Source organism: Lissotriton helveticus, chromosome 3_1, assembly GCF_964261635.1.
Source record: "Lissotriton helveticus chromosome 3_1, aLisHel1.1, whole genome shotgun sequence".
NCBI classification, from domain to species: Eukaryota; Metazoa; Chordata; class Amphibia; order Caudata; family Salamandridae; genus Lissotriton; species Lissotriton helveticus.
Window position 1 is genome coordinate 262,186,837 of NC_136061.1, and position 25,902 is coordinate 262,212,738.

At 44.8% G+C, this 25,902-nt stretch overlaps 1 protein-coding gene across 6 annotated transcripts in view; it reads left to right on the forward strand.

Annotated features, from left to right (window-relative positions):
• ACACA (acetyl-CoA carboxylase alpha) overlaps window positions 1–25,902 on the forward strand; it is a 1,199,721-nt gene that overhangs the window by 577,077 nt on the left and 596,742 nt on the right. For 4 of the 6 annotated variants that reach the window (XR_013608606.1, XM_078679777.1, XM_078679778.1 and 1 more), the window contains 2 exons: window positions 20,984–21,040; window positions 25,025–25,069. Coding sequence is in view for 5 of the 6 variants with exons in the window: in XM_078679777.1 (XP_078535903.1) it covers window positions 20,984–21,040; window positions 25,025–25,069 (102 nt within the window). In the remaining variant the exon portion in view is untranslated. The remainder of the gene's footprint in view (window positions 1–20,983; window positions 21,041–25,024; window positions 25,070–25,902) is intronic. The other 2 variants (XM_078679779.1, XM_078679780.1) reach the window with 1 other exon arrangement.

Consider the following 25,902-nt stretch of genomic DNA (forward strand, 5'->3'; position numbering starts at 1 on the left):
GGAGAGGTGAAAGCCATTCTTTGTGCTTATATTTAAGAATCGAAGGGTACATGGACTGTTGATTTGTTGCTTACAGGGTGGATGGAGTCAGTAATACATTCAAAGAACATTGTAAGGGAAATGAGTTGTATGGATTAGTGTCAGTGAGTTGAGAAAATGATTCACTTAAGTGAAGCCACTCCTTATAATTAAGGATCAGTATTCTTTTTGTGGGGCTGCTAAACAACCTCCTCAGCTTGGAGCCTGAGCAGACAAATTAAGGATTCAGCTTATTTGCATATTTACGTTTACCAGCACAGCTGAAGATAGACTCCAGTGTTTCTTTTTTGATAACAACATATTTGTTGAGATTGTAACATTGCACAGACAATTGCATTACCAAAAAAGAATTAGGACCTTCCAGCCACATCCAATGACTGAGTCCACTTTTCATTCAACTAACTTACTGTTGTGGTATTATATCAAAAATCTTAAATGGGATACAGTATTACCATCATCACAGGGGAAAGTTGGAGAAGGTGAACTCACAAAACCCTAAAACAATAATAAACAAAAAAGAATCTTCTAATTTTCTGAAAATTAACGGCTGATAACCTTCAACCCTTAGCCCTCATAGAACTAGTACTATAACCAGAAGGATTTAGAAGGTTATAGAGTGATCTATACTTTAAGAAAGTTAAACTACTTTGAGACTGCTACTTCTTGGGCAAAGAAGGCCACTGTCTCCCCAGTAGCTACACCTAATGTAGCAGGAAATAGGACACTTGTTTGAGCACCCACTGCAACATAATCTTTCCTAAGTCTTTGCTTGTCTTTTTGTTTATCAAGGATAGCCGTGCTAGTATCAGGAAAGAAAAGTTAGTGAAAAGATGTTGATGGTGACCAACCATCTTCAATAGGGCAATCCGGCCTGCATCTGACAATGGAAGTGTGCGCCAGAAGTACATTTGCGAACGCAGCACGGTAATCGCTCTCCCTAGATTACCCTCTAGCAGGTCTTCCTGCTGATGATAAATACGGATTCTTAGATAGCGGAACCTGTCAAGTTGCCAGGTAATGCGTGCTTCATTGTAGCAGAGTGCCAGGTCTTTGTGTCCATGGCTAGAAGGATATAGGCAGGATTTGCTGTTTTGCTCCAATTGACATGCAGCCCAAAAAGGGTGGCCAATGTTGTTAGTGTGGGGGTTAGTGTAGACGGAAAGGAGCACGTATCTCTAAGGTAGACCAGAATATTGTCTGCATATGGGGACACTATGTGTCCCAAAAAAAATATATATAACTACTTTCACACCCACTCTTACTCTCATAGAGACACAGTCATATCCTATGTCATGCCCATATAGAAACAATCTCACACCCACTCACAGACCCACTCAGACTCTCAAACACCCAGTCACAGATCCACTCAAACTTTCACACACCCACTCACAGATCCAATCAGAGACTCATGCATCCACTCCCACACCCATTCAGACACTCATGCACCCACTTAATCACTGGCTCATGCACCCACTCACAGACCATCAGAGACTCACTCACTTACCCTTTCAGAAGCTCATGCACCCTTTTACAGACCCACGCAGCCACTCATACATGCACTCACAGACTCACTCAGAGACTCATGCATCCACTCACAGACCCACTCAGGCATTGACGTAGCCACTCAGAGACCCACTCAGACACTTATGCACCCACTTACAGATCCACTCAGGGACTCATTCATCCACTCACAGACCCACTCTGACATTCGTATAGCCACTCACAGACCCACTCATGCACCCACTCATATACCCTCTCATCTACCCTCTCAGAGACTCATGCATCAAGTCTTAAACCCACATAGACAGACACACACCCACGTATAGACCCAGAGACTAATGCACCCACTCAGACGCTCAAACACCCACTTGCAGACCCACTCAGATACTAATGCACCCAGTCATAGACCCACTCAGATACTAATGCACCCAGTCATAGACCCACTCAGAGACTCATGCTTCCACTCACAGACCCATTCAAACATTGGCGTACCCACTCACAGACCCATTCAGACACTCCCACACCCCCATTGAAACATTCATGCACTCATTCACACACTCACTCTCAAAGGTTACAGGTTACAGTTAGGAAATTAAATTAAGAAAAATTTAGAAATTTACAAAAAAAAAAGATTACAGGGATGTTATAGTTAGGACATAACATAAAAAACTGTAGAAATTTGCTAAAAGAAACAAAGGTTATATTGAAATTATAGTTAACAAATAACATTAAAAAAAACTTTAAAAAATCACTGAAAAAACCACAGGTTACAGGGATGTTCTAGTTAGGCTTACATTCACTCATACAAAAAGTCATGAGTGAGGTCATAAGCAGAGCATTGCGTGGGTGTAAGTTATAGTTAGCTCTGGTAACTAAAACTGCTGAATTTTGATTGGTTTTATATGAGTGAAATGTGAGCCTAACTATAACGTCCCTGTAAACTTAGATTAGTTTAAAAAAAAAATCTAGTTCCTAGCAGTGACTATATATATATATTATTTTGAATTTCCGCTTGCATGATCAAGCTCCAGGCAGTTACAAATAAGCTAAAACATAAGATGTTTAACCATCAACATGAATGATCTAAATTGTCTGAAATAATCTTGCAGCCCCAGCATGTTTACAGAAATTAGGCTCATAGATTCCTAAATGACTGGCGGCGAGGATGAAAGTGGCTGGCTGAGTGGGCTTCCTCCAGGTGCCGCAGCCTAATCGCCTGGTAATAGCGGCAAGACGTGCTGGGAGCCGGCGTTATTACCATGTAATCAGATTCCTGTTGCTCTCCTGTTATTATCTGCCACTTGTTGGATTCTATGAGCCATAAGAATTCTGATTTGAAATGGCTTTTCATTGAAGTTCTTGCCTCTTCCGTGCCTTACTTTAGCTGCCCAAGCATGTTGGAGGCTGGGAGCCATTTTTCCTGCAGTAGGAAAATCAGTTAAATAAAATACCTTGGTTACGAAAGTGGCCTCCTGCACCCTGTGACTCCAGCCAATATCAGTGCGTTGATTCCTTGTACCACTGTTAGCCCCTTAGCCGGCTCCATCCTATAGCAAAGGGGTTATGGGACAACTTTGCTCCCAGCTTCATGAAAAAGTTCCCAATGTTGTCAATACTATGCTATTAAACTAGCACTCAAGACAACAATAGTGAACATTCCCACTGAAAACTTGAAAAGTGTATTACCCCTTCCTTCCCTATCTTCTTTATTAGTACTTGACATTAAACTGTGCTCTGGATTAAATCTTCTTCCTTTCTTATTGTATTGTGCTCTCTTGGTGTTATCCAAAGAGCCCTGATGTAGGTCCTTATCTTTTGATAGGTACTCTAACGAGGGTGATCACATGGATATGAATGCCTTTTCTGTGCCCTCAATTACGTGTGAGATATTTTCCATGCCCCAAACTCCCCACAATCTGTAGAACCAGTTTAGTTTCTTAGGGGATCAGGTTTCCGCCATCTCGCTTAAAATGCTTGTTTACTTATGAGTAGAAGTGTCATTGTTACGCTTTTTGCTCCCCTGGTTCTCCCCCATACAAGCTCTTGTGTCCATCGTAATAATATCTCTCCAGCATTGTTTGGGTATCATATGTCAGTAATTTGAGATAATGTTTGCAAAACCATCTTGCACTAGCTTTTGATTTTTGGGTATGAGCACATGCTCCACTCACCTTTGTACCCCTGCACAAATGTACACACATCAGCCAAGTTCTACTTTACATTCTTCACTTTATAACCAATTTACAAATAGTAGCTGTGGCACCTGTCACCGCACAGTAGAGTAGTTTCTTACAGTACCTTCATTGTATTGGATGCATACTCTTGTGACTCCAGCAATTAAAAGATTCTGATTCTTGATGCTGTCAACAGACAACAAATGTAGAAAATATTACTACACATTAAAATCGGATTAAACCCTGTACATATAATGTTTTATGACGTTCTCAATGTGTACAAATCACAACATTTCAAAATAACACCAGGTTCCAATGCATCAGTTCGAGTTTCCAAAACACAGCAATTGTCAAATTCCAAAAGTAACCTGTTTCTATTGTAGTGTTTCTGTTACGAGGATCCTTTATTTGTCTTCGAATTACAGTCTATAGAGACTTCTCAAAGCAGTGTGCAGTATTTTGGATTTAGAATATGGTCGAGGCAAATTACTAAGGTGAATGGTATCTTATCAATGCAAAAGGGAGAGTCAAAACAAGGGATTTTGAACAACTACTGTAGTCTACTGACAAACTGATGACAACGGTGAAACTTAATGTAGACATTACATATAAGCTTTGACGAGGTTCCAAATATATGGAACTAAACACTCTGGCTGGCTGCTTTTTGAGACATTTTAATCTGATGTTATTTTGAAATTTTTTATTGATTTGTATATGTTGAGAAGGCTATGAGAAATTACATGCATAGTGAGCAATTTGATTGAATATTGTAATGTTTCTCACACTAGTGTTGAAATCCACACCCTCTAATCGTCTACCCCCTCTGAACAGATCTTTTCATCTACATCTAAGGAGACTTAGATACAAATCCAAAACCCCCTCCACCATACGGCGCCAGTATAATTTCCCTATCCTGTCCCTCAGCACCCCTCATAGTAGTGTGGGAGGCACTGCCCTTAAATTTGAATGGGGTATATTGCTTGTTCAACTTTGACCCGGCACACCTACACCACCTGAACTTTGGTCTACCAAAACTCTGACTCCCTACGCTTAATATTGTACTGACTGTGGAAAAGTAAATTTTGCCATGTTCTGTGTCCCTACGTGTCATCCATCATATGTTATGTGTGCATGATTAAATATGCATATGTATTCCCCATGTCCGATTCAAGACGCAATTATAGTTGTGTCCACCTCTGGTATGTCATTTCCCAGTCCTCATGAGTAATATGAGTGTCAGGCCTATGTAAAGTTATGTTGCCACGTTTCTCAGTGTGCACGTTATTTCATTATAAAGTCCCCGTTTCTAGGCCTCAACAGGGCCCGGACATCAGATTCAGCTCCTGTCTCCTGAACCCTCGCTGAGGAGCGATCCAGCCCCCACCTGTATCCTCGACCTTTCACTTACTTCCTGCCTCGCAGTGCCCGGTGCAGCTTGGCTCTGCCTCTGAGTCTGCCAAGACTATGTTATGATTCCAGCTATCAGTTTAGTCCTCCTTCTCTGCATTCCCAAGCTACTGAACTGCATCAATAGTTTCCGTCATTGTCTAGCCTATTCGGCCCCATGTTAAGAGAAATACTGTATTTAATGGTCATTTAATATTCTTCATCACGCACTACATGTAGAATAAATGCATGCTCTAGCCTTAGAGTCCGTTAGCTTTTCCCCTCATGACTTCTAGTTTATATCAACATGTTCCCTAAACATTAGATACCAGATAGGGTTTAGGTACATGTCGCTCCGACCCTCCAGACTTTAGTCTCTGCTCCTAGCACAGAGTTCATAGCCCCCAGCTTCTCCTAGTAACACGTCATTGCCAGTTTGCGCGCACCATCAGGTTAGAGGTCCCGGCTCCTTAGGTAGCCCCCTCCAATGTTTCCGCCCATTCATGACATATTCTGTTACATTTGCATCACATGTCTATGTGCACACCCAGTTACACCCTCTTTAGCCCTTATCTTTCGCGACTGTTTCGCGTCATGCCTCTTGCTCCACCCACTGCTACGCCCATTGCAATGTAATGCTATGTGTTGGCGTTATGTATATATGCTCATGTATTGTTATTAAAAAGTGTTCCCAGTTCCGATCCTGTTGGTGAGCCATTCTAGACCCTGACCTCGGCAGCGCTGCCAGGCTTGCCATCTTATTCCGTGCAGGTTGTCCTGTTCCTGTCCTTATGCTGTAATAAACCTGCAAAACTCCTACTACCTCGAATTTTGACTCTTATTTATTGAGCTATCTGTTATTCATTCATTCATTCAAAAATAGATCCGGTATTATTTATTTATATACCACATAATGGCGCCCGAACAGGGACTTGCCCTTTCCCCACGCGTCGGTGAAGCCACGCCGACCCCCTGACCCTCTGCAGTCGTGACGGAACTCTTCTGCGCAGTGGCAGATATTTCTGCTCAAGTATCCCTCAGGCCCGCGGAGGAGACGGAGGAGGCGGTCCAGCATCCAGACGAGACGGTGGAGGAACGCGGTGAGTCCCGACCAGAGCCCAAGCCAAGAGTCCAAGGTCCGAGGTATCCGGAGGTCCACCCGTAACTGAAGTCCGAAGTTCGTCGTCATCGTCGTAGCAGTGCAGTCCAGTCCGAGGCCTTCCGTTCTTGCTGCCCGGTGAGTACCGTTACTGGGGTGGTATCTAGACAGGGTCAATTTAATTGACTCTGGTCTGTGGGTTGGTGGTACACAGTCCCACAAACGAAGTGTTCACTTCGGTGGATACGGGTCCTGACGTGTCTCTTTAAGAGACCGGTAAGTTTCGTACTGTTTCAGCAGTGCATCTAGTTTCTGTTCTAGTCAGTTCTGTTCCCGAGAAATTTCAAGTGTTCTGTTCGCAGTATTTCCAGGTAGTATTCTGTTCGAACTGTTATTTTAAATGTCCTTCATGTATTTTAATGTCGTGGTATGAATGGGGAATAAGTATCGTGTTTATTGTGTATTGTATTATGTCCAGATTATAGTCCAGTCATGCCGCTCTTCTCAAAATTACGTCAGTTAAAGACTAGAAAGGGTCTGCTGGAAGCAGCAGTTCCCGTCCCGCCTAGGGACAGTCCAGGTCACTTTATGTATCAGAAACATGGCATAAGCGCCATATTATATTTAGATTTATGGGTAGAGTATACAAAGGAGCTAGAAGAAAAGTATAGATGGCCCGTATCAGGTACGTGGGATGCCGAGTGCATCATGAGAGTAGAGGAGGCATTATGGAAAAAGAAAGCCAGACAATCACAGAAAGATGCCATCGAGCTATGGCGCAAAGAAGCTCATAAAAGAACCGAAAAAGAAATCAGAAAGTCAGAACTAAGTAGAGAATCCCAAGAACGAGCCCAAGAAAGAGAATTAATCGAGATAGGTGAACGAGTTAGAACTGAGCAATCAGACAGACAGAGGAATGCCCTCATTAAGGGTATGTATCCTCTTCTTGCCGAGGGCTTGCCAAGAGCGACCCCGGAGGCATCCAGTAATTTCCCGCCACCGTTAGTTCCGACCAAGCTACGTCACAAACCGACCGCAGCTGATATTTTCATCTCGTCCTATTTGGACGACACAGTCCCTGAATATGTAAATCCTGTCCGCGCTCCGCCAGTCCCTGTAAATCAGGTAATTCCTACTCCCCCAGACACCGGGGTGCCCTTAACAGCCCCCCCGGGTCAGCCCGCCATACAAGTCCAGCCCACGTTACAATTACCCACCCTGCCAGGACGAAAAGCATCAGTTGATGATTCTAGTTTAGGGGCCGCAGGAGGAGGTCTTCCTCAAACCCCGCCGCCATACAAGCGTTTATCAGCACTCGAATTACATGCTCAAGCATCACAGCGTACTCCTAAAAGTAATAAGTCTGTTGCAGAGATCAGGCAAACCCTTGGCGAATGTGTCTATGACCCAGTTCCAGGCGAGTTTAATATGGTTTTATATTCCGTACGCGTAAGGAGAGTGACCGAGTATCTAGTCACCCTGCCGAATATGAAAGAAGATCTAGACAGGATATATCGTTTCATCCGTACAGGGGATGACCCACAAAGTATTAGTGATGCCATGTCTCAAAGGAAAGCCGAGATTCAGCGCATGATATTAAAGTTCTTAATTAACTGTCTAATAAGAGAACAGGATCATCCGTCTAAAGACCCGGAAGAAATGAAAACTCTAACAAAGTGGAGTGATAATATAGCCGAAGGAAAGCACAATACCATTGGTGCCATGGAAAGTATGTACAAGAAAATCCGTAGAGAGATAATAAAGATACACGAACAGCGTAAAGCAGCACAAGTAAGCGAGAAAGAAAGTACCTCTGATCCTGAAGAGGTAGACGACGAGAATACTGCCAGAATAGCGTATGTAGGAAAACCTAGATTTCCAGATCGCCATTTACGTCTAGAACACAAGCCAATTTCCCATCATTCAGCACCAGAACAAGGTTCCCTAGAACAAGTATTCCAAGCTACCGATCACATTCTGAAATCACGAATCGGTTATAGTACTATGCATGAACAAGAAATAGTTCGGTCAGCAGTCCGATGGATTACTGATTCTACCACTTTTCCAGACGAAATAGTGGCACAAATGTTTCTGAAAATGCCCCCAGCCGAGCAGCGACTGGTGGGTATGTATATGATTCAGCACCTCATTACTCTGTATGAGGGTCAACATTCTGATCCAGGCCCGTTACATGATATCCTGAACGAGTTACTCCAGTACAGATGGAGAGGTCTAGGTACCGATTTAATTAGTGTCATTCTAGAACAACGCCATAAATATAGAATGTTCTTGAACCCGCATTTCGTTCATGTCTCACCCCCAGAAAGTAAATCATTCTACATAGACAGACAGAATCCGTTACGAGAAGTCCACCCAGTCAGAGGAGCGGGTGGCGAAATGCAGCGAGTGTTTGTATACACTCCGATCACAAAGATGGAACTTCTAGAGATGAAGAAATTAATTCCCTGTCATGACAAAGATCCAGCAGGGTACCATAGAGAATTAAAAGACATGCTCCGTATGGGAGAATACACATACCCGGATATAATTAAAATGTTAAAGGTTCTGTTGCCCGCCGGGGTGTATGAAAAGCTCAAAGAGAAAGAATGGGAGGTGGGAGAGAAAAAGATAGATTGGGCAGTCCTAGATGCAGAAGATAAGATACGTGTACCAGGTACTGGTCTAGGAGAGAAATGTAAAGAATTACCAGAATTATTGATTCAAGTTTTACCCAGATTATTAACAACGAAAAAGGAAGACTGGGATGCAATCTCAGCCTGTAAACAGAAACAAGATGAAGATATTAGTGATTTTTATTCTAGGTTTGAAAAGTGCTTTAGTATCAACAGTGGTCTCAAGACAAGTAGTGAGTCGTACCCTCACCTTTTCGTTACTAAATTAGTCGAGAATTCAAGTCCACCAATTAAAAACCGAGTTCTGAAAGTCGAAAGTACCTGGCAAGCTAATACTCCGTCCCAGATGCTCCAGATGCTCCAGTATCACCAGAATAGAATCAGAGAAGAACAAGAACACGAAAGAAAACGTATGAAAGACACGAAAATGAAAGTGCTAGTTGCACAATCTGTTCCTCACGACAGTCAGAAGAGGGGTCCGAATCAAGCCAGTCATCCTGCAGCACCCGTTAAAGGGAACTGCAATTATTGTAAACAGCCAGGTCATTTCATAAACGAGTGTACAGTTCTGAAACATAACATAGCTACTGGTAAGACTAAAGAAAGACCACGTCCGCCTAGACAAGAACAAGTTTCACAGACTCCTCAGTCACAGAATGCACCACAGATAGTTACAGCACCGCAGCCTATTGCTGCAACACAGCATGTTACATCGCAGATGTACCAGTATGCACAGTCTGAGTATCCAGAGTATCAGCAGTATTCATGAAACAGCCTAGAGAGGGAGGTAGGCTTGCCTCTCATCGAGATACCTGTAGATCAAGAGGGTCCCTATGTTCACAGTCAAGTATTAGGGAAAGACAGAAAGTTTTTGATTGATACAGGGGCAAGTAGGACCACAATTAGTCACGCCGAAGTTCCAGGGGCTCCGCTCTCAGGCTCTAGAAATGTTTCCCTTGGATTTTCAGGAAAGCCTATCGTAAATGAGATTTCAAAGCCAGTCACTCTAGAAGTAGGTCCATTGTCCCGCACTACTGATCTGTTACTTACTAAGTCATGTCCAGAAAATCTGTTAGGCATTAAGACATTGAAAGAGTTAGGTGCAGTTATATGTTGTTCCCCCGAGGGAATACGATTGTTCCTACGTGACTTTAAGGGTCACTATGTATTACGAGATTTTGATTCAAGACTGTCTAATGTTCCACAGCATTTATGGGCGCAAGGTCCAACTGATGTAGGTTACATGCAAATCACACCCCATCGTGTGACTCTCAAACCAGGTGTAGTGTTACCACGAATCAGGCAGTATAGATTGCCACCTGAGGCTGTAGCAGCCTTATCCAAAATTATAGACGAGCTCATGGCTCAAGGAGTAGTTGTAGAAACTGACTCCAATGTATGTAACTCTCCGATCATTCCAGTCATGAAACGTACTGATCCAAATGCACCCCCAGTATATCGATTAGTGATTGATTTACGAGAACTTAACAAATGTATTATTCCTCAGTACCCAGTTGTCCCAGATATCTCTTCCCTATTGACAGCCATTGATTCCGAAGCCATGTTCTTTACAGTAATCGATCTTAAGAATGCATTTTTTAGTGTTCCCATCCATCCAGACAGCCAGTTTCTTTTCAGATTTTGTTTAAATGGAAGGAGCTATATGTTTACACGAGCTCCTCAAGGTTTCACAGAAAGCCCTAGTATTTACAGTCAAGCACTTAAGAGACAACTAGACAATATTCACATGCCAACTGACACTGCCCTGCTCCAGTATGTCGATGATCTATTGATCACAGCCCGTTCTGAACGTGACTGCGAGCGAGCGTCACTGACGGTTCTGTATTTCCTAGCCGAGATGGGGCACAAGGTGTCCCCTTCGAAGCTTCAATTCTGTGTACAGCAAGTGATCTACTTAGGCCACTTACTGTCCAAGAGGGGTAGGCAGTTGACACCAGACCGCATCCAGTTGATAGCGAGTCTTCCTCAGCCCAGGACCCAGAAGGAGGTACGTGCCTTTATCGGCCTTACTTCTTATTGTAGACAATGGATTCCTCAGTATGCGTTTCTAGCCAAACCACTGATACAGTTAACGACACAGGAGGCAGCCGCACCGACTGTCCTCCCTTGGACATCTGAACATACACTTAGTTTCAACGAGTTAAAGAAAGCCTTATGTCAAGCTCCAGTTCTAGCTACACCGAACTACAGTAAGCCTTTTACACTTTTCGTCACTGAACGCGAAGGTACAGCATTATCTGTTCTCACACAAGATCAAGCAGGACAGTACAAGCCGTGTGCTTATTTTTCTAGCACATTAGATCCAGTCGCCCAGGCTTTGCCCGCGTGCCTCAAGTCAGTTGCAGCCACAGCACTAGCTATCAGACAAAGTGATTCCATAGTTTTAGGACACTCCCTGACAGTACAAGTTCCACACTCCGTGGAAGTTCTTTTAAATAGAACACAAACACAGCACTTGACAATTGCACGTTTAACGGGTTATGAATTGACACTGTTTCAGTCACACATAGAAATCAGACGCTGCAACGTCCTGAACCCTGCTACACTGTTGCCATCAGCTAGTTCAAATTCTGCCGCACACAATTGTGTGGAAGTAGTCAACATTACGACAAAGCCAAGACAAGACCTGACAGACATTCCGTTACTAGATCCCGACCTGACACTTTATGTGGATGGGTCATGTATGAGAACTAGTACAGGAGATTTAGTTGCCGCGTATGCAGTGACTACTGACACTGAAGTTAAGACACACCGCATTGACACTCTGTCCGCTCAAGCAGCAGAGCTAGTTGCTCTGACACAAGCCTGTATACACGCCAAGGAAAAGAAAGTTAATATTTACACAGATTCACGCTACGCATTTGGAGTCGTTCACGACTTTGGAGTGCTCTGGCAGGAGAGAGGTTTCATGACTTCTCATGGAACCAAAATTCAGCATGGTTTCCTTATCCAAGCTCTGTTAGATGCAATACATTTACCGACATCCATTGCTATTATGAAATGCAAAGCACATACGAAAGTTACTGACATTATTTCCCAAGGTAATGATCTAGCAGATCGCACAGCCAAGCTTACAGCACAGACTCCAGACATTCAAGTTAATCCGACACAGACACAAACTCCAGATCTGACTACATGTATGACAGTTAAGGACCCCACCCAGGATGTCATAGATATCCAGTTACATGCTACTCCCGATGAAATCAAGAAATGGTCTGAACAAGGAGGGGTCCAGACAGATCAAGGATGGGTGACGAAGGGAAGAACCACATGGTTTCTCCCCGACTCTATGGTTCAAGTCATCATTAATACCGCACATAGTCCAGCACATTTAGGAGAAAAAGCAATGTTAGACAGTATCCAGAACATTTGGTTCAACAAGCATATACGAGCTGCAGCCAAGCAGAAAGTCCGTACCTGTATGATATGTTGTCAGTTTAATCCAGGTAAAAGTGTCCCGGTGGAACAAGGGGGATTCCAGCCTCCTGACCACCCTTTTGAGGTCCTCCAGATGGATTATATTCAGATGGAGCGATGTCGAGGTTTCAAGTATGTTCTTGTAGTTGTATGCGCTTTGTCCAGATGGACAGAAGCATATCCAGTCCCAGATTACACAGCCGCGACCACTGCCAAGCAGTTGGTTCGTGAATTTTTCCCTCGATATGGACTCCCTAGAGTCGTATTTATTTATTTATTTATTTATTTGCGAGTTTGTAACGCGCTAGGATCACCTCCCGAAGGAGTATCTCCGCGCCTTTGGCAACCTAGAAGCAAATAAACAACCTGTCGCTGTATCTCCATGATTTAGAATAAAAACGTTTTCAGCTGTCTCCTAAAAGCTAGGTGCTCTTTGCAGAGTCTCAGGGAAAGTGGAAGGGTATTCCACAACATGGGGCCCGCAATGGAGAGTGCTCTGTCCCCTTGTCTCACCTTTTTCGCTCTAGGTATCTGCAGCAAAGCCTGTTCGCTTGATCTCAAGGACCGTGAAGGCACATAGGGTGAAAATTTGCTAAGCAGATATAGAGGGCCTTTTCTCGAAAGACATTTGTGTATAATACAACACACCTTAAACTTCACCCTTTGTTTCACAGAGAGCCAATGCAACGCAGTCAGAAGGGGTTTAGAGGGTGTTCGGGGGGGTTTATTAAGGACAAGGCGAGCTGCTGTGTTTTGGACGACCTGCAATCTCGAGGTAACCCCCTCATTTGCAGAGAGGAGCAACCCGTTGCAGTAGTCCAACCGACTCAATATCAGGGCTTGTACCAGGGTCTTCCTTGTTGAATCCGGCAATAGGGGAAATACCTTCCGCAACATCCCAATTATGTGGAAGCAGGACCCTACCACTTGGGCAGTATGGTTTTTAAAGGAGAGGTCCTGGTCTAGGCGCACCCCGAGATCCTTGACCACCTGTTTAGGCTCCGGGACTGGGCCAAGATCCTGTGGCCACCAGTCTGGGGACCAAAGGATCTTGGCTTCCCCGAACAGCATCACCTCCGTTTTCGCAACATTGCATTGCAGGAGGTTAGATGCCATCCAGTGGGCCACTGCCTTCATCCCCTGGGAAAAGGAGTTCCTGATCTCATCCGTAAGGATCTTAAAAGGGAAGAGGAGTTGGGTATCATCTGCGTATGACGCAGGGATGAACCCATGGGATCTCATGATGTTAGCAAGGGGGGCCACGTAGATATTAAATAAAGTAGGGCTCAGGCAAGAGCCCTGTGGCACCCCCTTTGAGATCCCCGACTCCTCTGACCGATAAGCACCCAAGGTGACTGTTTGGGTGCGATCCCTCAGGAAACTCCCCAACCAAGCCAGAGCCTTATCTTCCAGGCCGATGTTAACAAGCCTGGCGGTCATGATGTCGTGTGACACAGTATCAAATGCCGCAGACAGATCCAACAGGACCAGGATAACAGAGTAACCTTTATCCTGGAACCTGTGTAGATCGTCTGCGACTGACAGCAAGGTGGTCTCGGTGCTGTGCCCTGGCCTAAAACCCGACTGGGAGGGATCCAACCCATTAGTCTCCTCGACGAACCTAGACAGGTGTTGGTTGACATGTTTCTCCATAATCTTACCCATAAAGGGGAGAAGGGAGATCGGCCGTAGATTGGCTAAGTCCGTCCAGGGAACGGCAGAGTTCTTCCTCAGAGGTCTCACCAAGGCCCGTTTCCAGTCTCTCGGCACTTCTCCGGTGCTCAGAGATAGGTTTATTAACTTTTGGATTTCTGGGCCCAGGACATCAGACAGCAAAGGCATAATGCGAGCTGGAATGATATCCAGGGGGCTGCCGCTCTTGATCTGAGTGGTTAGTGTAGTAACCTCTTCTAGTGAGATGGGGGGAAAGCTTTTAAGGCTGGCAACGGTTAGGTTCGGGAATACATTATTGTCTGGGAGATTTAGAACAGCTGTCTCGTTTAACTTAACAGCCAGTATCTTTTCATAGATGGCATCAATTTTCCTCGTAAAAAATAGTGCAATCTCATCACATAGTGCCTGAGAGGCATTCTCCATTGTTTCACAGGCTGCCGGTTTGGTAAATGTTAGTAGGATTTTATACAACAGCCCTGGGTCTTTCCCAGCCTCTGCTAGTTGTGTGCCTATATAATTTTTCCGAGCTACCCTGATAGCTTTATGATATTTCCTTAAGGAAACTTTATGCAGTTCCTTATCCTCAGACCTTCGAGACCGTCTCCATACTTTTTCTAACTTCCTGGTTTTTTGTTTAAGCAATCTCAAGCTTTCAGAAAACCAGATTTCTTGTCTGTTTGCCTTGCGTGCTTTATATATTTTCAGAGGAATGGTAAAGTTTATGGCTGCACCAATAGCCTGCTCGAGCCGCTGAAGCTCAGTATTTATATCCACCGACTGACCAGTGGACAGGTGATCTTTATATACCTCTGCAAAGGCCTCGGCAGTTAATTTGTGCCAGGGTCTTCTTTTAGTGGCAAGTGCGGTCTGTATGGCTGGTGTATTCATAGTGTCAGTATAGAATTCCAGAATAAAATGGTCTGTCCATTCGACCTGGGTGGAAGCTGCACATATTGTCCGGGGTGAATTCGAGAACACTAGGTCCAAAGTATGGCCTGCCTCATGCGTAGGCCCATAGTTAATTTTTTTTAGGCCTAAGATCTCAAGATCCGTTAAAAGAGTTTTAACATCCAGGCAGTCTTCCAACTCTCCATGCACATTAAAATCTCCTAATAACAGGAAGTTTTGATTTTGATCTACAAACGGTAGTAGGGCTTCCATGAGGGAGATAGAAAAGTTTCCACTGGGGCCTGGGGGGCGATAGACCAGGGCACCCTTTCTTTGTTCCCTCGATGCGGAGTTAAGTTTAAAAACTAGTAGTTCCATCTGTATACAATCAAACTGGCTGACTTATTTTACTAGACCGTAGCTTTTGCTTATACTCCTGCTGCGGAGTATATTCTGATAACGGTCAGCCATTCTCATCTGAACTCATGAAGCACGTTTCCCTGTTGTTAGGGTACCAGTGGAAGTTTCATTGTGTACGCCATCCTGAAGCAGCTGGTCTGGTCGAGAGACATAATCAGACTCTGAAAATCCGAATTGCCAAAATATGTAAAGAGAAAGGTGTGGACTGGCTAGTAGCTCTGCCAGTTGCTTTGTTTTATATGCGCATGGTCGCACATTCCAGATCAGGTCTGTCCCCGTATGAGGTCGTATTCGGCCGCCCCCCTAACATGTGGGGTACTCCTAGACCCCGAAGTATTACTGATGTTTCATGTAATATGCTGACAGATTACCTAGCTTCCTTGATGTCTGCCCTCAACTCATGTCGTTCACAGGTTGCCGCCGCATTTCCAGACAATACCGAGGTGGCCCCGCATGAAATCGTTCCAGGTTCGATGGTCCTCGTACGTAACTTCGACAGATCAAGTCCGCTGGAGCCACGTTGGAAGGAGCCCCGTCAGGTCCTCCTCACCACCCGTACAGCCGTGAAATTGGAAGGACGCCGCGGCTGGGTACACCTTTCGCACGTCAAGAAATTCTACGGATTAAAGCCGGTCTCCAAGAACATTTCCCAGGATTTAAAAACTTGTCAAAACATTGTTCCTAAGGACTGTCCCGCAAATGACATTGACACAACCCCTCCCCTGTTAGAGAAAACTCCGCAGCAGGAGTATAAGCAAAAGCTACGGTCTAGTAAAATAAGTCAGCCAGTTTGATTGTATAAGTCCTCCCCTAGGTGAAACGGTTAGACTGTTTCTGACATGTATAAAATAGACCCCCATAGTGAGAGAGTTAGTCAAAACTCAATCCGATGTATCGTTTTTCTAAGTTTCATATTATTTCTCAGCCTTTTGACTTCCTGCACTAGTTACGCATTTTACCTGTGTTTTCCAGTTCCTCATGTAAATAAGCATTCTAATGTTACAGTAGAGCACACGTTTAGTGATCTGCCTCCTCATGAATATTCATACCGCCTCGCTATGCGTAACAATACTTTTATCCGCATGTTGCATTATTCACACCAGACCAGCAATGCCACTAATTGTTGGGTGTGTGGTCGACTCCCCCCTTTCCAGACGTCAAAGGGAGTTCTGCCACTCTTTCCTTATCCTTTTTCACATAATGGTTCGTGTGGAGCATGGTCCACGTTAACGTCATCCTCAACAGATATGTCTTTTCTTAACAGCACATGTTTCCCAGACAAGCATGGTCCCCCCCACAGAACAGGTTTAGATCTAGAAAATGAAGTGTACAATTTAGGTAACTATTCGTCGAATTTTATGGTCCTGAATGTTCAGTCTGATACTACTCCAGACTCACCTGCTATTTCAGTATTACCAGTCAAAGGCGAATTATGTGTCCGAAATAAGGGTTCTGTACATGTAGGACATAGTGATTGTACTACTATTGTCAAGTATAGTGACAGTGGGAAATCTATCTTTAAAGCTTCACGTCATTCCTATTTTGTTTGTGGTCAAACTGCATATGTTCGTCTGCCCCTCGATTGGGAGGGAACCTGTTACATTGCCTTCCTACTGCCACCTGTTTTTTTAGCCCCACCTGACTACCATAGGAATTCCTACCTAGTACATACTAGACACAAGAGAAATCTCCCGATTGTCGACTATACTGAAACTGCTGCAGAGCAATTCATTGATATTGATAAAGGTGTTTTCCCTTATTTAGGTACAGTTGTAAATAGTAAACTAATCCGTAGGTTAACAAGAACCCTTGAAGCTGTAGTAGATGAGACTGCCTCCGCTCTAGGTAACTTAACCGAAGAGCAATCCTTTATGAGAATTGTTGTGCTCCAGAATCGTCTCGTCCTTGACGTCATACTGGCCGATAGGGGCGGGGCCTGTAGACTCATCGGATCCAGTTGCTGCATTTTCATTCCAAATAACGCGCCGTCTGTTTATTCAGCTATAACCAGACTTCATAAAATTGCCCATCTGTTACACCAAGATCCAGGCACCTGGACATGGTCCGGTTGGTTCTGGAATATAATTTCTGCATGGGGATGGAAAGTCCTGTCCTTTCTAGGTATCGCAGTAGCGATCATATTCAGCTGCTGCCTCTGTATACAATGTGGCCCTGCGATTTGCGGCATGTGTGCTACCTCTTGTATTCCTAGTCCCAAGCCCCGTTCTAAATCTCGTTCCAAGACAATTCGAGATGAACAAATGGTACTGTATGAAATGATAGATGGTATCATGAATATTGATGTTTCCTGATGGAAACGTAGTGACAAGGAGGGAATGTGGAAAAGTAAATTTTGCCATGTTCTGTGTCCCTACGTGTCATCCATCATATGTTATGTGTGCATGATTAAATATGCATATGTATTCCCCATGTCCGATTCAAGACGCAATTATAGTTGTGTCCACCTCTGGTATGTCATTTCCCAGTCCTCATGAGTAATATGAGTGTCAGGCCTATGTAAAGTTATGTTGCCACGTTTCTCAGTGTGCACGTTATTTCATTATAAAGTCCCCGTTTCTAGGCCTCAACAGGGCCCGGACATCAGATTCAGCTCCTGTCTCCTGAACCCTCGCTGAGGAGCGATCCAGCCCCCACCTGTATCCTCGACCTTTCACTTACTTCCTGCCTCGCAGTGCCCGGTGCAGCTTGGCTCTGCCTCTGAGTCTGCCAAGACTATGTTATGATTCCAGCTATCAGTTTAGTCCTCCTTCTCTGCATTCCCAAGCTACTGAACTGCATCAATAGTTTCCGTCATTGTCTAGCCTATTCGGCCCCATGTTAAGAGAAATACTGTATTTAATGGTCATTTAATATTCTTCATCACGCACTACATGTAGAATAAATGCATGCTCTAGCCTTAGAGTCCGTTAGCTTTTCCCCTCATGACTTCTAGTTTATATCAACATGTTCCCTAAACATTAGATACCAGATAGGGTTTAGGTACATGTCGCTCCGACCCTCCAGACTTTAGTCTCTGCTCCTAGCACAGAGTTCATAGCCCCCAGCTTCTCCTAGTAACACGTCATTGCCAGTTTGCGCGCACCATCAGGTTAGAGGTCCCGGCTCCTTAGGTAGCCCCCTCCAATGTTTCCGCCCATTCATGACATATTCTGTTACATTTGCATCACATGTCTATGTGCACACCCAGTTACACCCTCTTTAGCCCTTATCTTTCGCGACTGTTTCGCGTCATGCCTCTTGCTCCACCCACTGCTACGCCCATTGCAATGTAATGCTATGTGTTGGCGTTATGTATATATGCTCATGTATTGTTATTAAAAAGTGTTCCCAGTTCCGATCCTGTTGGTGAGCCATTCTAGACCCTGACCTCGGCAGCGCTGCCAGGCTTGCCATCTTATTCCGTGCAGGTTGTCCTGTTCCTGTCCTTATGCTGTAATAAACCTGCAAAACTCCTACTACCTCGAATTTTGACTCTTATTTATTGAGCTATCTGTTATTCATTCATTCATTCAAAAATAGATCCGGTATTATTTATTTATATACCACATCTTCTCTATGCACCTGATTCTTTAAAAAAAAAGAGTACATCCGCAATCTTGTGTGGTCACTGATTTATTTGTCTTGGCTATTCAGAAAGGTTTCCAAGTTTACATCTGGAAAATGGTGACAGTCACGGGTTTCCAGGTGTACTGGAAAACTTTGCCAAATTGCAATTGAGACTAGACGGGTCATTTCCACATGTACTGTTGCAGATAGTGCTCAATTGCACATGATGACATGGCTCCCCTATGCTCCTTGCATTATAGCCCTCTAAACTACACTCCCTCTCTCTAGTAATAGATTATTCTCACTTGAAAACTTTTCTAGTGAGTAATATGTTTTACGAATGTAGAATCATTTTTGTGAATTCCAAAAGGGGGTTTTACACTCTTAAAAACAACTATGCGTGTAAGCTAAGCATGTGGCCCCATGACTTGCTCTGCCCCTGAAACGGCCATTTACAAAATGAATGGTAAAATTGTTCCCTTCACCTAAACTATTTTTTAGCCATGTTATACACCAGCTAACGTGATGAAGGAAATTAAAATAAAGCTTCAGTATCAATATTGAATCAACCGAAATCAAGATTCCCTTCTTAAAAATGCTGCTTCCCATGTTAATTTTATAGGTGCAATATTGTATCTTTTAAAATTCTTCTTCTTGTAGGACTCTTATAGTTGGAAAACTTAACAAGGAATATATGGAGATCTTTAATACAAATCTAAATAATTCCGAAAAATTGACAAAGGACGCGTTCCTAAACAGGAGGGAAACCCCTCTCTACTCTTCTCTAAGTATTCGCAAATTCTAAACCATAAAGTAGGTATTGCTTTTAGTAAGGAAACCTTCTATACCCTCATTAAACTTGAAAAAAAGACATATTTTTAAATGTATTTGATTTTTTTAAGTGAAGAGTATAACGTAAAAGGTCAGAGTTGGTGTTGTCATAAGTCTGAGCTGTTCATTCAAAGTGCTGGGATGATAGCACCCTTGAGAGTTCTGAGGCTCCACAATTTACCTCACTGGTACATTGAGTTTTCCTGTGTGTGCACCCTGCTTTTATTACTAAGCACTGCAAAAACATCAGTGTCATTTTTAATCTAATTTAAAGGGAGAGGAGTTGGCCAAACGGCTAGGGCGCTCGACCTCGGACCTGGGGATCTGGGTTCGAGTCTCGGTAACGACGCCAAAACCTCCTGTGATTCTGGGCAAATCACTTAATCTCCCCGTGCCCGGTTCGGGTCTAGTTCGCGCTATATAAAACTCTGCAAAAAAAATAAAATAATAAACACTGCCACACCTTCAGAACATCTTTTGAGGATACATCCTTAATTTGAGGTCTTTTTGCCGCTTCAGCCATTCTTAAATTCTTTCTGTCACGTATATTTCTAAGGAAAGGTTATTATTTGTATCTATGAATTGAAGCTCATGTTCGCCCCGGAGATGGTGGGAGCAGATGGTGGACACTGAGGATCTTTGGAGAGCAAGAGAGAGGGTGTGTTGTTGTGTATTTATAAGAGAGAGTGAGGGAGATATCAATTATGTTACACTGGATGTGGTCTCAACCTTCGTTCTACCTCTACTGTGCTTGGTGTTGACTGTCACGCCAAGTTGTACCCAAGAGAGTAGAGCCGGGTTTGGAGGCCCAATGCTGAGTATCCCGATGAGTAGGGGACAGATACAGTTAAAATCTTGATCTCTAGTTAAACCCTACAACCTCCAGAATCTGGGAAAAGCTCGTTCGCAGCTCAGCAGCTTCCACTACAGTGCCACAGAGCCTCCACCTCATTCCCTGCATTTAGTCTAAAGATGGCCGGTGTGGAACCTCCAACTGGCATGTAGTACCCTCATCTTCAAGATAGAACTTGTACCATCGTAACCTCTGGAGAACCTTTAGATGTGCATCTCGTTCTTACACACATAATACTTTTTTGACAGAGGGAAGGTGTGAAGTCTTTCCATAGCGAGTTAAGTATCTCTCACAGTATATGTTGTTGCAATGTGGTACATCCAGAAGATAAGACCTGTGAATAAAGACCTGCTAGGGGCTTGGTGCTCTAGACCATAGTACAAGTCGCCGAGCTGGACGCTCCCATATACTGGCCTCAAAGACAATGCCCCGCTGAGGTTAGTCTTTTGTGGGCTGACCACCTTTCTCCTTTTCTCCACAGAAAGCTGTCCTCATTGACCATGGAATCCGGCGCTTGACTTTCCTCGTGGCTCAAAAGGTATGATTTTGATTGTGTCTGCTGATGTTTACTTTAAAAGCTATCTTCTGCCTGGTCAACATTTTCTTTTGGTGCTAGAGGAATCACAGGAGAACGGTATGTAAATACGGTTACTGTTATTATTGTTCACACCCAGCTCCATCAGTTTCCTTTTCGCCCCTGTGTTGTATTCAGATGTTTGTAAACTATTACATGGCTGCCTGTTCCCCCAGTCGAGAACACTACCAACCCACCTGATCTTTCTGTCGTCCAATCACAGCCCCTACGCACTAGCCCTGCCCCTAAGGTAAACTTGACCCAAGGCACCATCATTCTTCCCAGGGGTGCCTGCTCAGCTTGGTGACACCACCTACCTGATATTTATAACACAGGGCTCAGATGGTTGGAGAGAAACCTGGAAATATGTGAGATGGAAGTTTTCGGCTGAATAAAGACATCAGATTATGTTGAAGAGCTTTCCCTGGATGCTGTAGGCCAAGCCATGTCCCACTAGACCCTGAGCCTGGCCTGATCCTCTAAGATCAACCCTAGGCGGCTTCTGTGGCTTCCATGCTGCTCTGGACTCCCACACAGGGTGCCCTTCTTGTTTAAGGGTCCACCGGCTCAAGAGTTCTTTTACGTGAGTGTATATTTTGGTTAAATTATTCGGCCAATTCCTGTACATTTTGGTCCCCTGTCCTCCATCTGTAACTTATTCAGTCCTGTCTATTTGCTATTTTGGCTGGGCCATTGCTTACTTTCTATCTGAAAGAGTACTTGTAGGGCAGAGAAGAGAGTGGGCACAATGCTGCACCGTACCTCGGGCAGCAGATGTGCTTTGAATGTTACTCAGTGGTGTTAGATTTAAACTACCATCCTAACTAGCAGCGCCCTCCTCTGGCGCCATTGGCATCACCTCTCATCTTCAGCAGGAAGAGTGAAAGTGATCTCATAGAGAACCACTGTGCGCTCACCAGGCCATCACAATGGAGTCCTGGCGGATCACTGACCCTGGGGTTCTGTGCTCTGAAGGTCAGAAGTGCTCGAGCGTAGGGCAGGCGCAGCGTGCTAGAGACCAGCGCCCCATGAATCCAGCGCCCCAGAAACCAGCGCCCTATGAAACCAGCGCCCCATGAATACAGCGCCCCATGAATTCAGCGCCGCATGAATCCAGCGCCCCATGAATCCAGCGCCGCATGAATCCAGCGCCCCAGAAACCAGCGCCGCATGAATCCAGCGCCCCAGAAACCAGCGCCCCATGAATCCAGCGCCCCATGAATCCAGCGGAAATGAGTGGTAAGGGCTGTATCCTTAATCATCTTTAGGCTTAATCTATACTTCTAACGCTCCAGTGCTTCGCTGGCAGCAATCTGCTGCTGTGCTGCTCGCTGGCTCTTGCTGCTTTCATTGTAATCCAGTTATGTTTTATCTAATAAGTGATGGGGTTTCTGGGAAAGTGTTAAAGCCCTGACACCTCCCTGCCTGACTCACGAGGGCAGTTACAAAGGAGCATTTAAAAAGTACAGCTCGGGGGGAAGTTGGGGGGGGGGGGGAGTTTGCCGGAATATATGATCCATCTGAAATGAGCCAGAAGAAAACATGTCTTCAGGGGTATGTAGTATGTAAGAAACATGCGGAATAATGTGAGTTAATGAAATGTATTGTACATGCCAGGTAAAAGACTGGCAACGAAGTGAATTAAAGGAAATAAAATATGTTTAAAAAAACCAAAAAAAAACAAGTATAGCTTTCTTTCCATCATTGGGTCTGCCTAAAGTAGGACCAAATACTTTGGGATGGATCTCACTTCGCTCTACCCATGAGAACCGATTCAACTTCGTACTCCCCATGAGAACCGGTTCAACTTCCTACTCCGCAGGAGAACCGGTTCAACTTCGCACTCCCCATGAGAACCGGTTCAACTTCGCACTCCCTAGGGGAACCGATTCAACTTTGCACTCCGCAGGAGAACCGGTTCAACTTCGCACTCCCCAGGAGAACCGGTTCAACTTTACAGTCCCCAGGAGGACCGGTTCAACTTCACGCTCCCAGGAGGACCGGTTCAACTTCACACTCAACAGGAGGACCGGTTCAACTTCACACTTGACAGGAGGACCGGTTCAACTTCACACTCCCCAGGAAGACCGGTTCAACTTCACACTCCCCAGGAGAACCGGTCCAACTTTACACTCCCCAGGAGAACCGGTTCAACTTCACACTCCCCGGGAGGACCGGTTCAACTTCACACTCCCCAGGAGCACCGGTCCAACTTCACACTCCCAAGGCGGACCGGTTCAACTTCACACTCCCCAAGAGAACCGGTTCAACTTCACACTCCCCAGGAGGACCCGTTCATGCTGTAGGATGAGGTTGAAGACCAGTTACGTCCATAAAGTGCTGGTTGGCATTGGTTGACCCGATTTGTTCGTTGTTGCTATTGCATGCAGGTTTTTCATTTGGGAGTCAGCAGTAACTCTGAATAGTCTAGCTAAGAGGAAAGTTGACATTGGAAGGGGACACCAATAAGAATGGGCTTGGGTGACCAGTTGAGTAGGGCTGTTGTGGGCCAGGTTGGTGGGCTATTTTTATGGTAACCACTTCCTAGCTCGCTTTCCATGAATGCATGCGTAATGGAAGGGGTTTAGCAGGTCTTTACATGCTCACCATACAGTTCTTTCATTATGTGTAAGGTAGCTAGAATGGATCTTCCCGAAGAGGATTTTATTGCCAACAGCATTTGTTGTCTAAATCTCACGAGGACAGGCAAAGCAGGGCAGTAGGCGGCAAAGCAGGGCAGTGGGCGGAAGAAATCCAGGGCCGGGCACCCTCACCCCTAAATAGTAAGAGGTGACAATAGGCCAACCACAGAGGGTTCCAGAGTACTTTTAGGCATCTGGCAAATATAACGCACTCAAAGTGAAACTTCAGCCAAATATGAGTGCCTCTTCTCCGCGAGCAAAGCAGGAAGTAGCCTCGCACTAAGGGGGCAGCCATCTTGACTCTGCGTTCCATCTGTAGTTCGTCAGCACAGAAATTAACATATAGGGCTTTCTGATACGGTAAATACATCCTTGGCTACAGTTCACCTTGAAATACGAAATTTGAAAAAAATGAAGTAGCAGGCAGCATTTGACTGGTGCAGCCTGTGAAAGCTGGTGAAATGTGCAGGGTGCAAAAACAACAATTGATGGACAGAATGCAGAACAATGTCTTACATTCTCCCCAGTACAGAGATCTGGGCCTAAATCCATCGTTTTTTTGCACTCCACACCACCCCAGGTCAGACATGGCCATATGCAAATCAGCCTTGACCCTGTGCCTCATGGGAACAGTCCAGCCCGAACTGCCAAGCCATGTCTTTCCTGGACCGGAATCAAGCATCCAAGGACCGGTTTCTGGCTATCAGCCGTCATCAGCCTGGATAGCTTGACTCCAGTGGTGTGGAGAGCATGGGACTCACGTCTGAGCATACCCATCCCACTCGGGGTGACAAATGCAAAAACAACAATTGATGGACAGAATGCAGAACAATGTCATACATTCACCCCAGTACAGAGATCTGGGCCTAAATCCATTGTTTTTTTGCACTCCACACCACCCCAGGTCAGACATGTGCAGGGTGTCAGCATATCGGAAATGGGGAAGACTGCATGCCAGAAGACTTGGCTTCTAGGCCTAGTTTTGGCTCTTCGAGCCTCTCATGTCGACTGTTTTGGTCCTTGCAGCTTTCACTATGCACTGATCCAACTTGTCCAGGCAGTGCAGAAGAGTTCTGCACAGACATCTGGTGCGAGGCAGAGACCTGGTCACGTGTACTAAAAAGTTCCTCAGGGCTGTACTTTTTAAACGAAACTTTGTAGCCCTTCAGCCGTTGGGCAGAGAAATGTTAAGGGTGGTCAACTCTGCCCAGATCGGGGATTCCAGTAATTTTGCTTTAATTTTGTTATTAATTGGCAGCTTCTTTTTGCTCTTTTTCTTTTCCCTTCCTTTGTCTTCATTTGTAAGGATTTCCGGAAACAGGTCAACTGTGAGGTGGACCAGCGTTTCCAGGTACGTACACAACAATAAACTAGATAAAAAGAACGATCACAGATAAAAGTAGCGTGGGCTTGTGTCATTCTCGTTTTTTAATTGTTTTATAATGCATTATGGGATTTGAAGTCCAGTTGGTAGTGGCAATGAACAGCATTCAAAAGAAGCAGGCAATATTATGCATGCGCATCAGTGAGTGACTGTATGTTAACACCGAGTGCTTCCTTGCTATTTCTTACAAGCAGCAGATGTGTGAAGTGAAAGCCCAGGGCCGGAGATGACCCAGGGTGTGTGCAGGGGTGCTCCTGGTCTGTCCCTGTGTGCGGCAGTGCAGGATCACCAGGTCTAAGTAGTAGTAGCTGGAAGGACGAAGGGAGACAGGTGCTGTCTTGGGGTATTTGTGTCACTTATCTTGTGATCTCTGTGGTGTGCTTCGGGACACTCGGTCCCTGATTTAGAGTTTGACGGATACAGGGCATTCTCCAAACGCTCTATGAGGCCTAAGTATAAACATCTGCAAAAACAAACAATTATGCGGCAGAAGTCCTCGTAGTGATTTGGCCATAGTCGTCACAGTAGCTACCACTAACTAGTCTGTGCATTAAGGCTTTGTCCAGCTCGCGTTATCAGCCATATAGCGTCTCTCGGAGGCATTATTGCCTACATAAGGCAGAAATCCCTTCTTTTGCTTAGAACCCCCTCTCGGACTCCGATTGGCTGCTGGACCTGCCACTAACTTTGGAAGGGACTGGAGTTTGTGTGTGTTTTAATTACACTCCATATAATTAGTTCTCAGCATGTTTAGGTGAAAGCAAGTTGCTCCAGCCAGCTTCCAATTTTCTCATCTCATT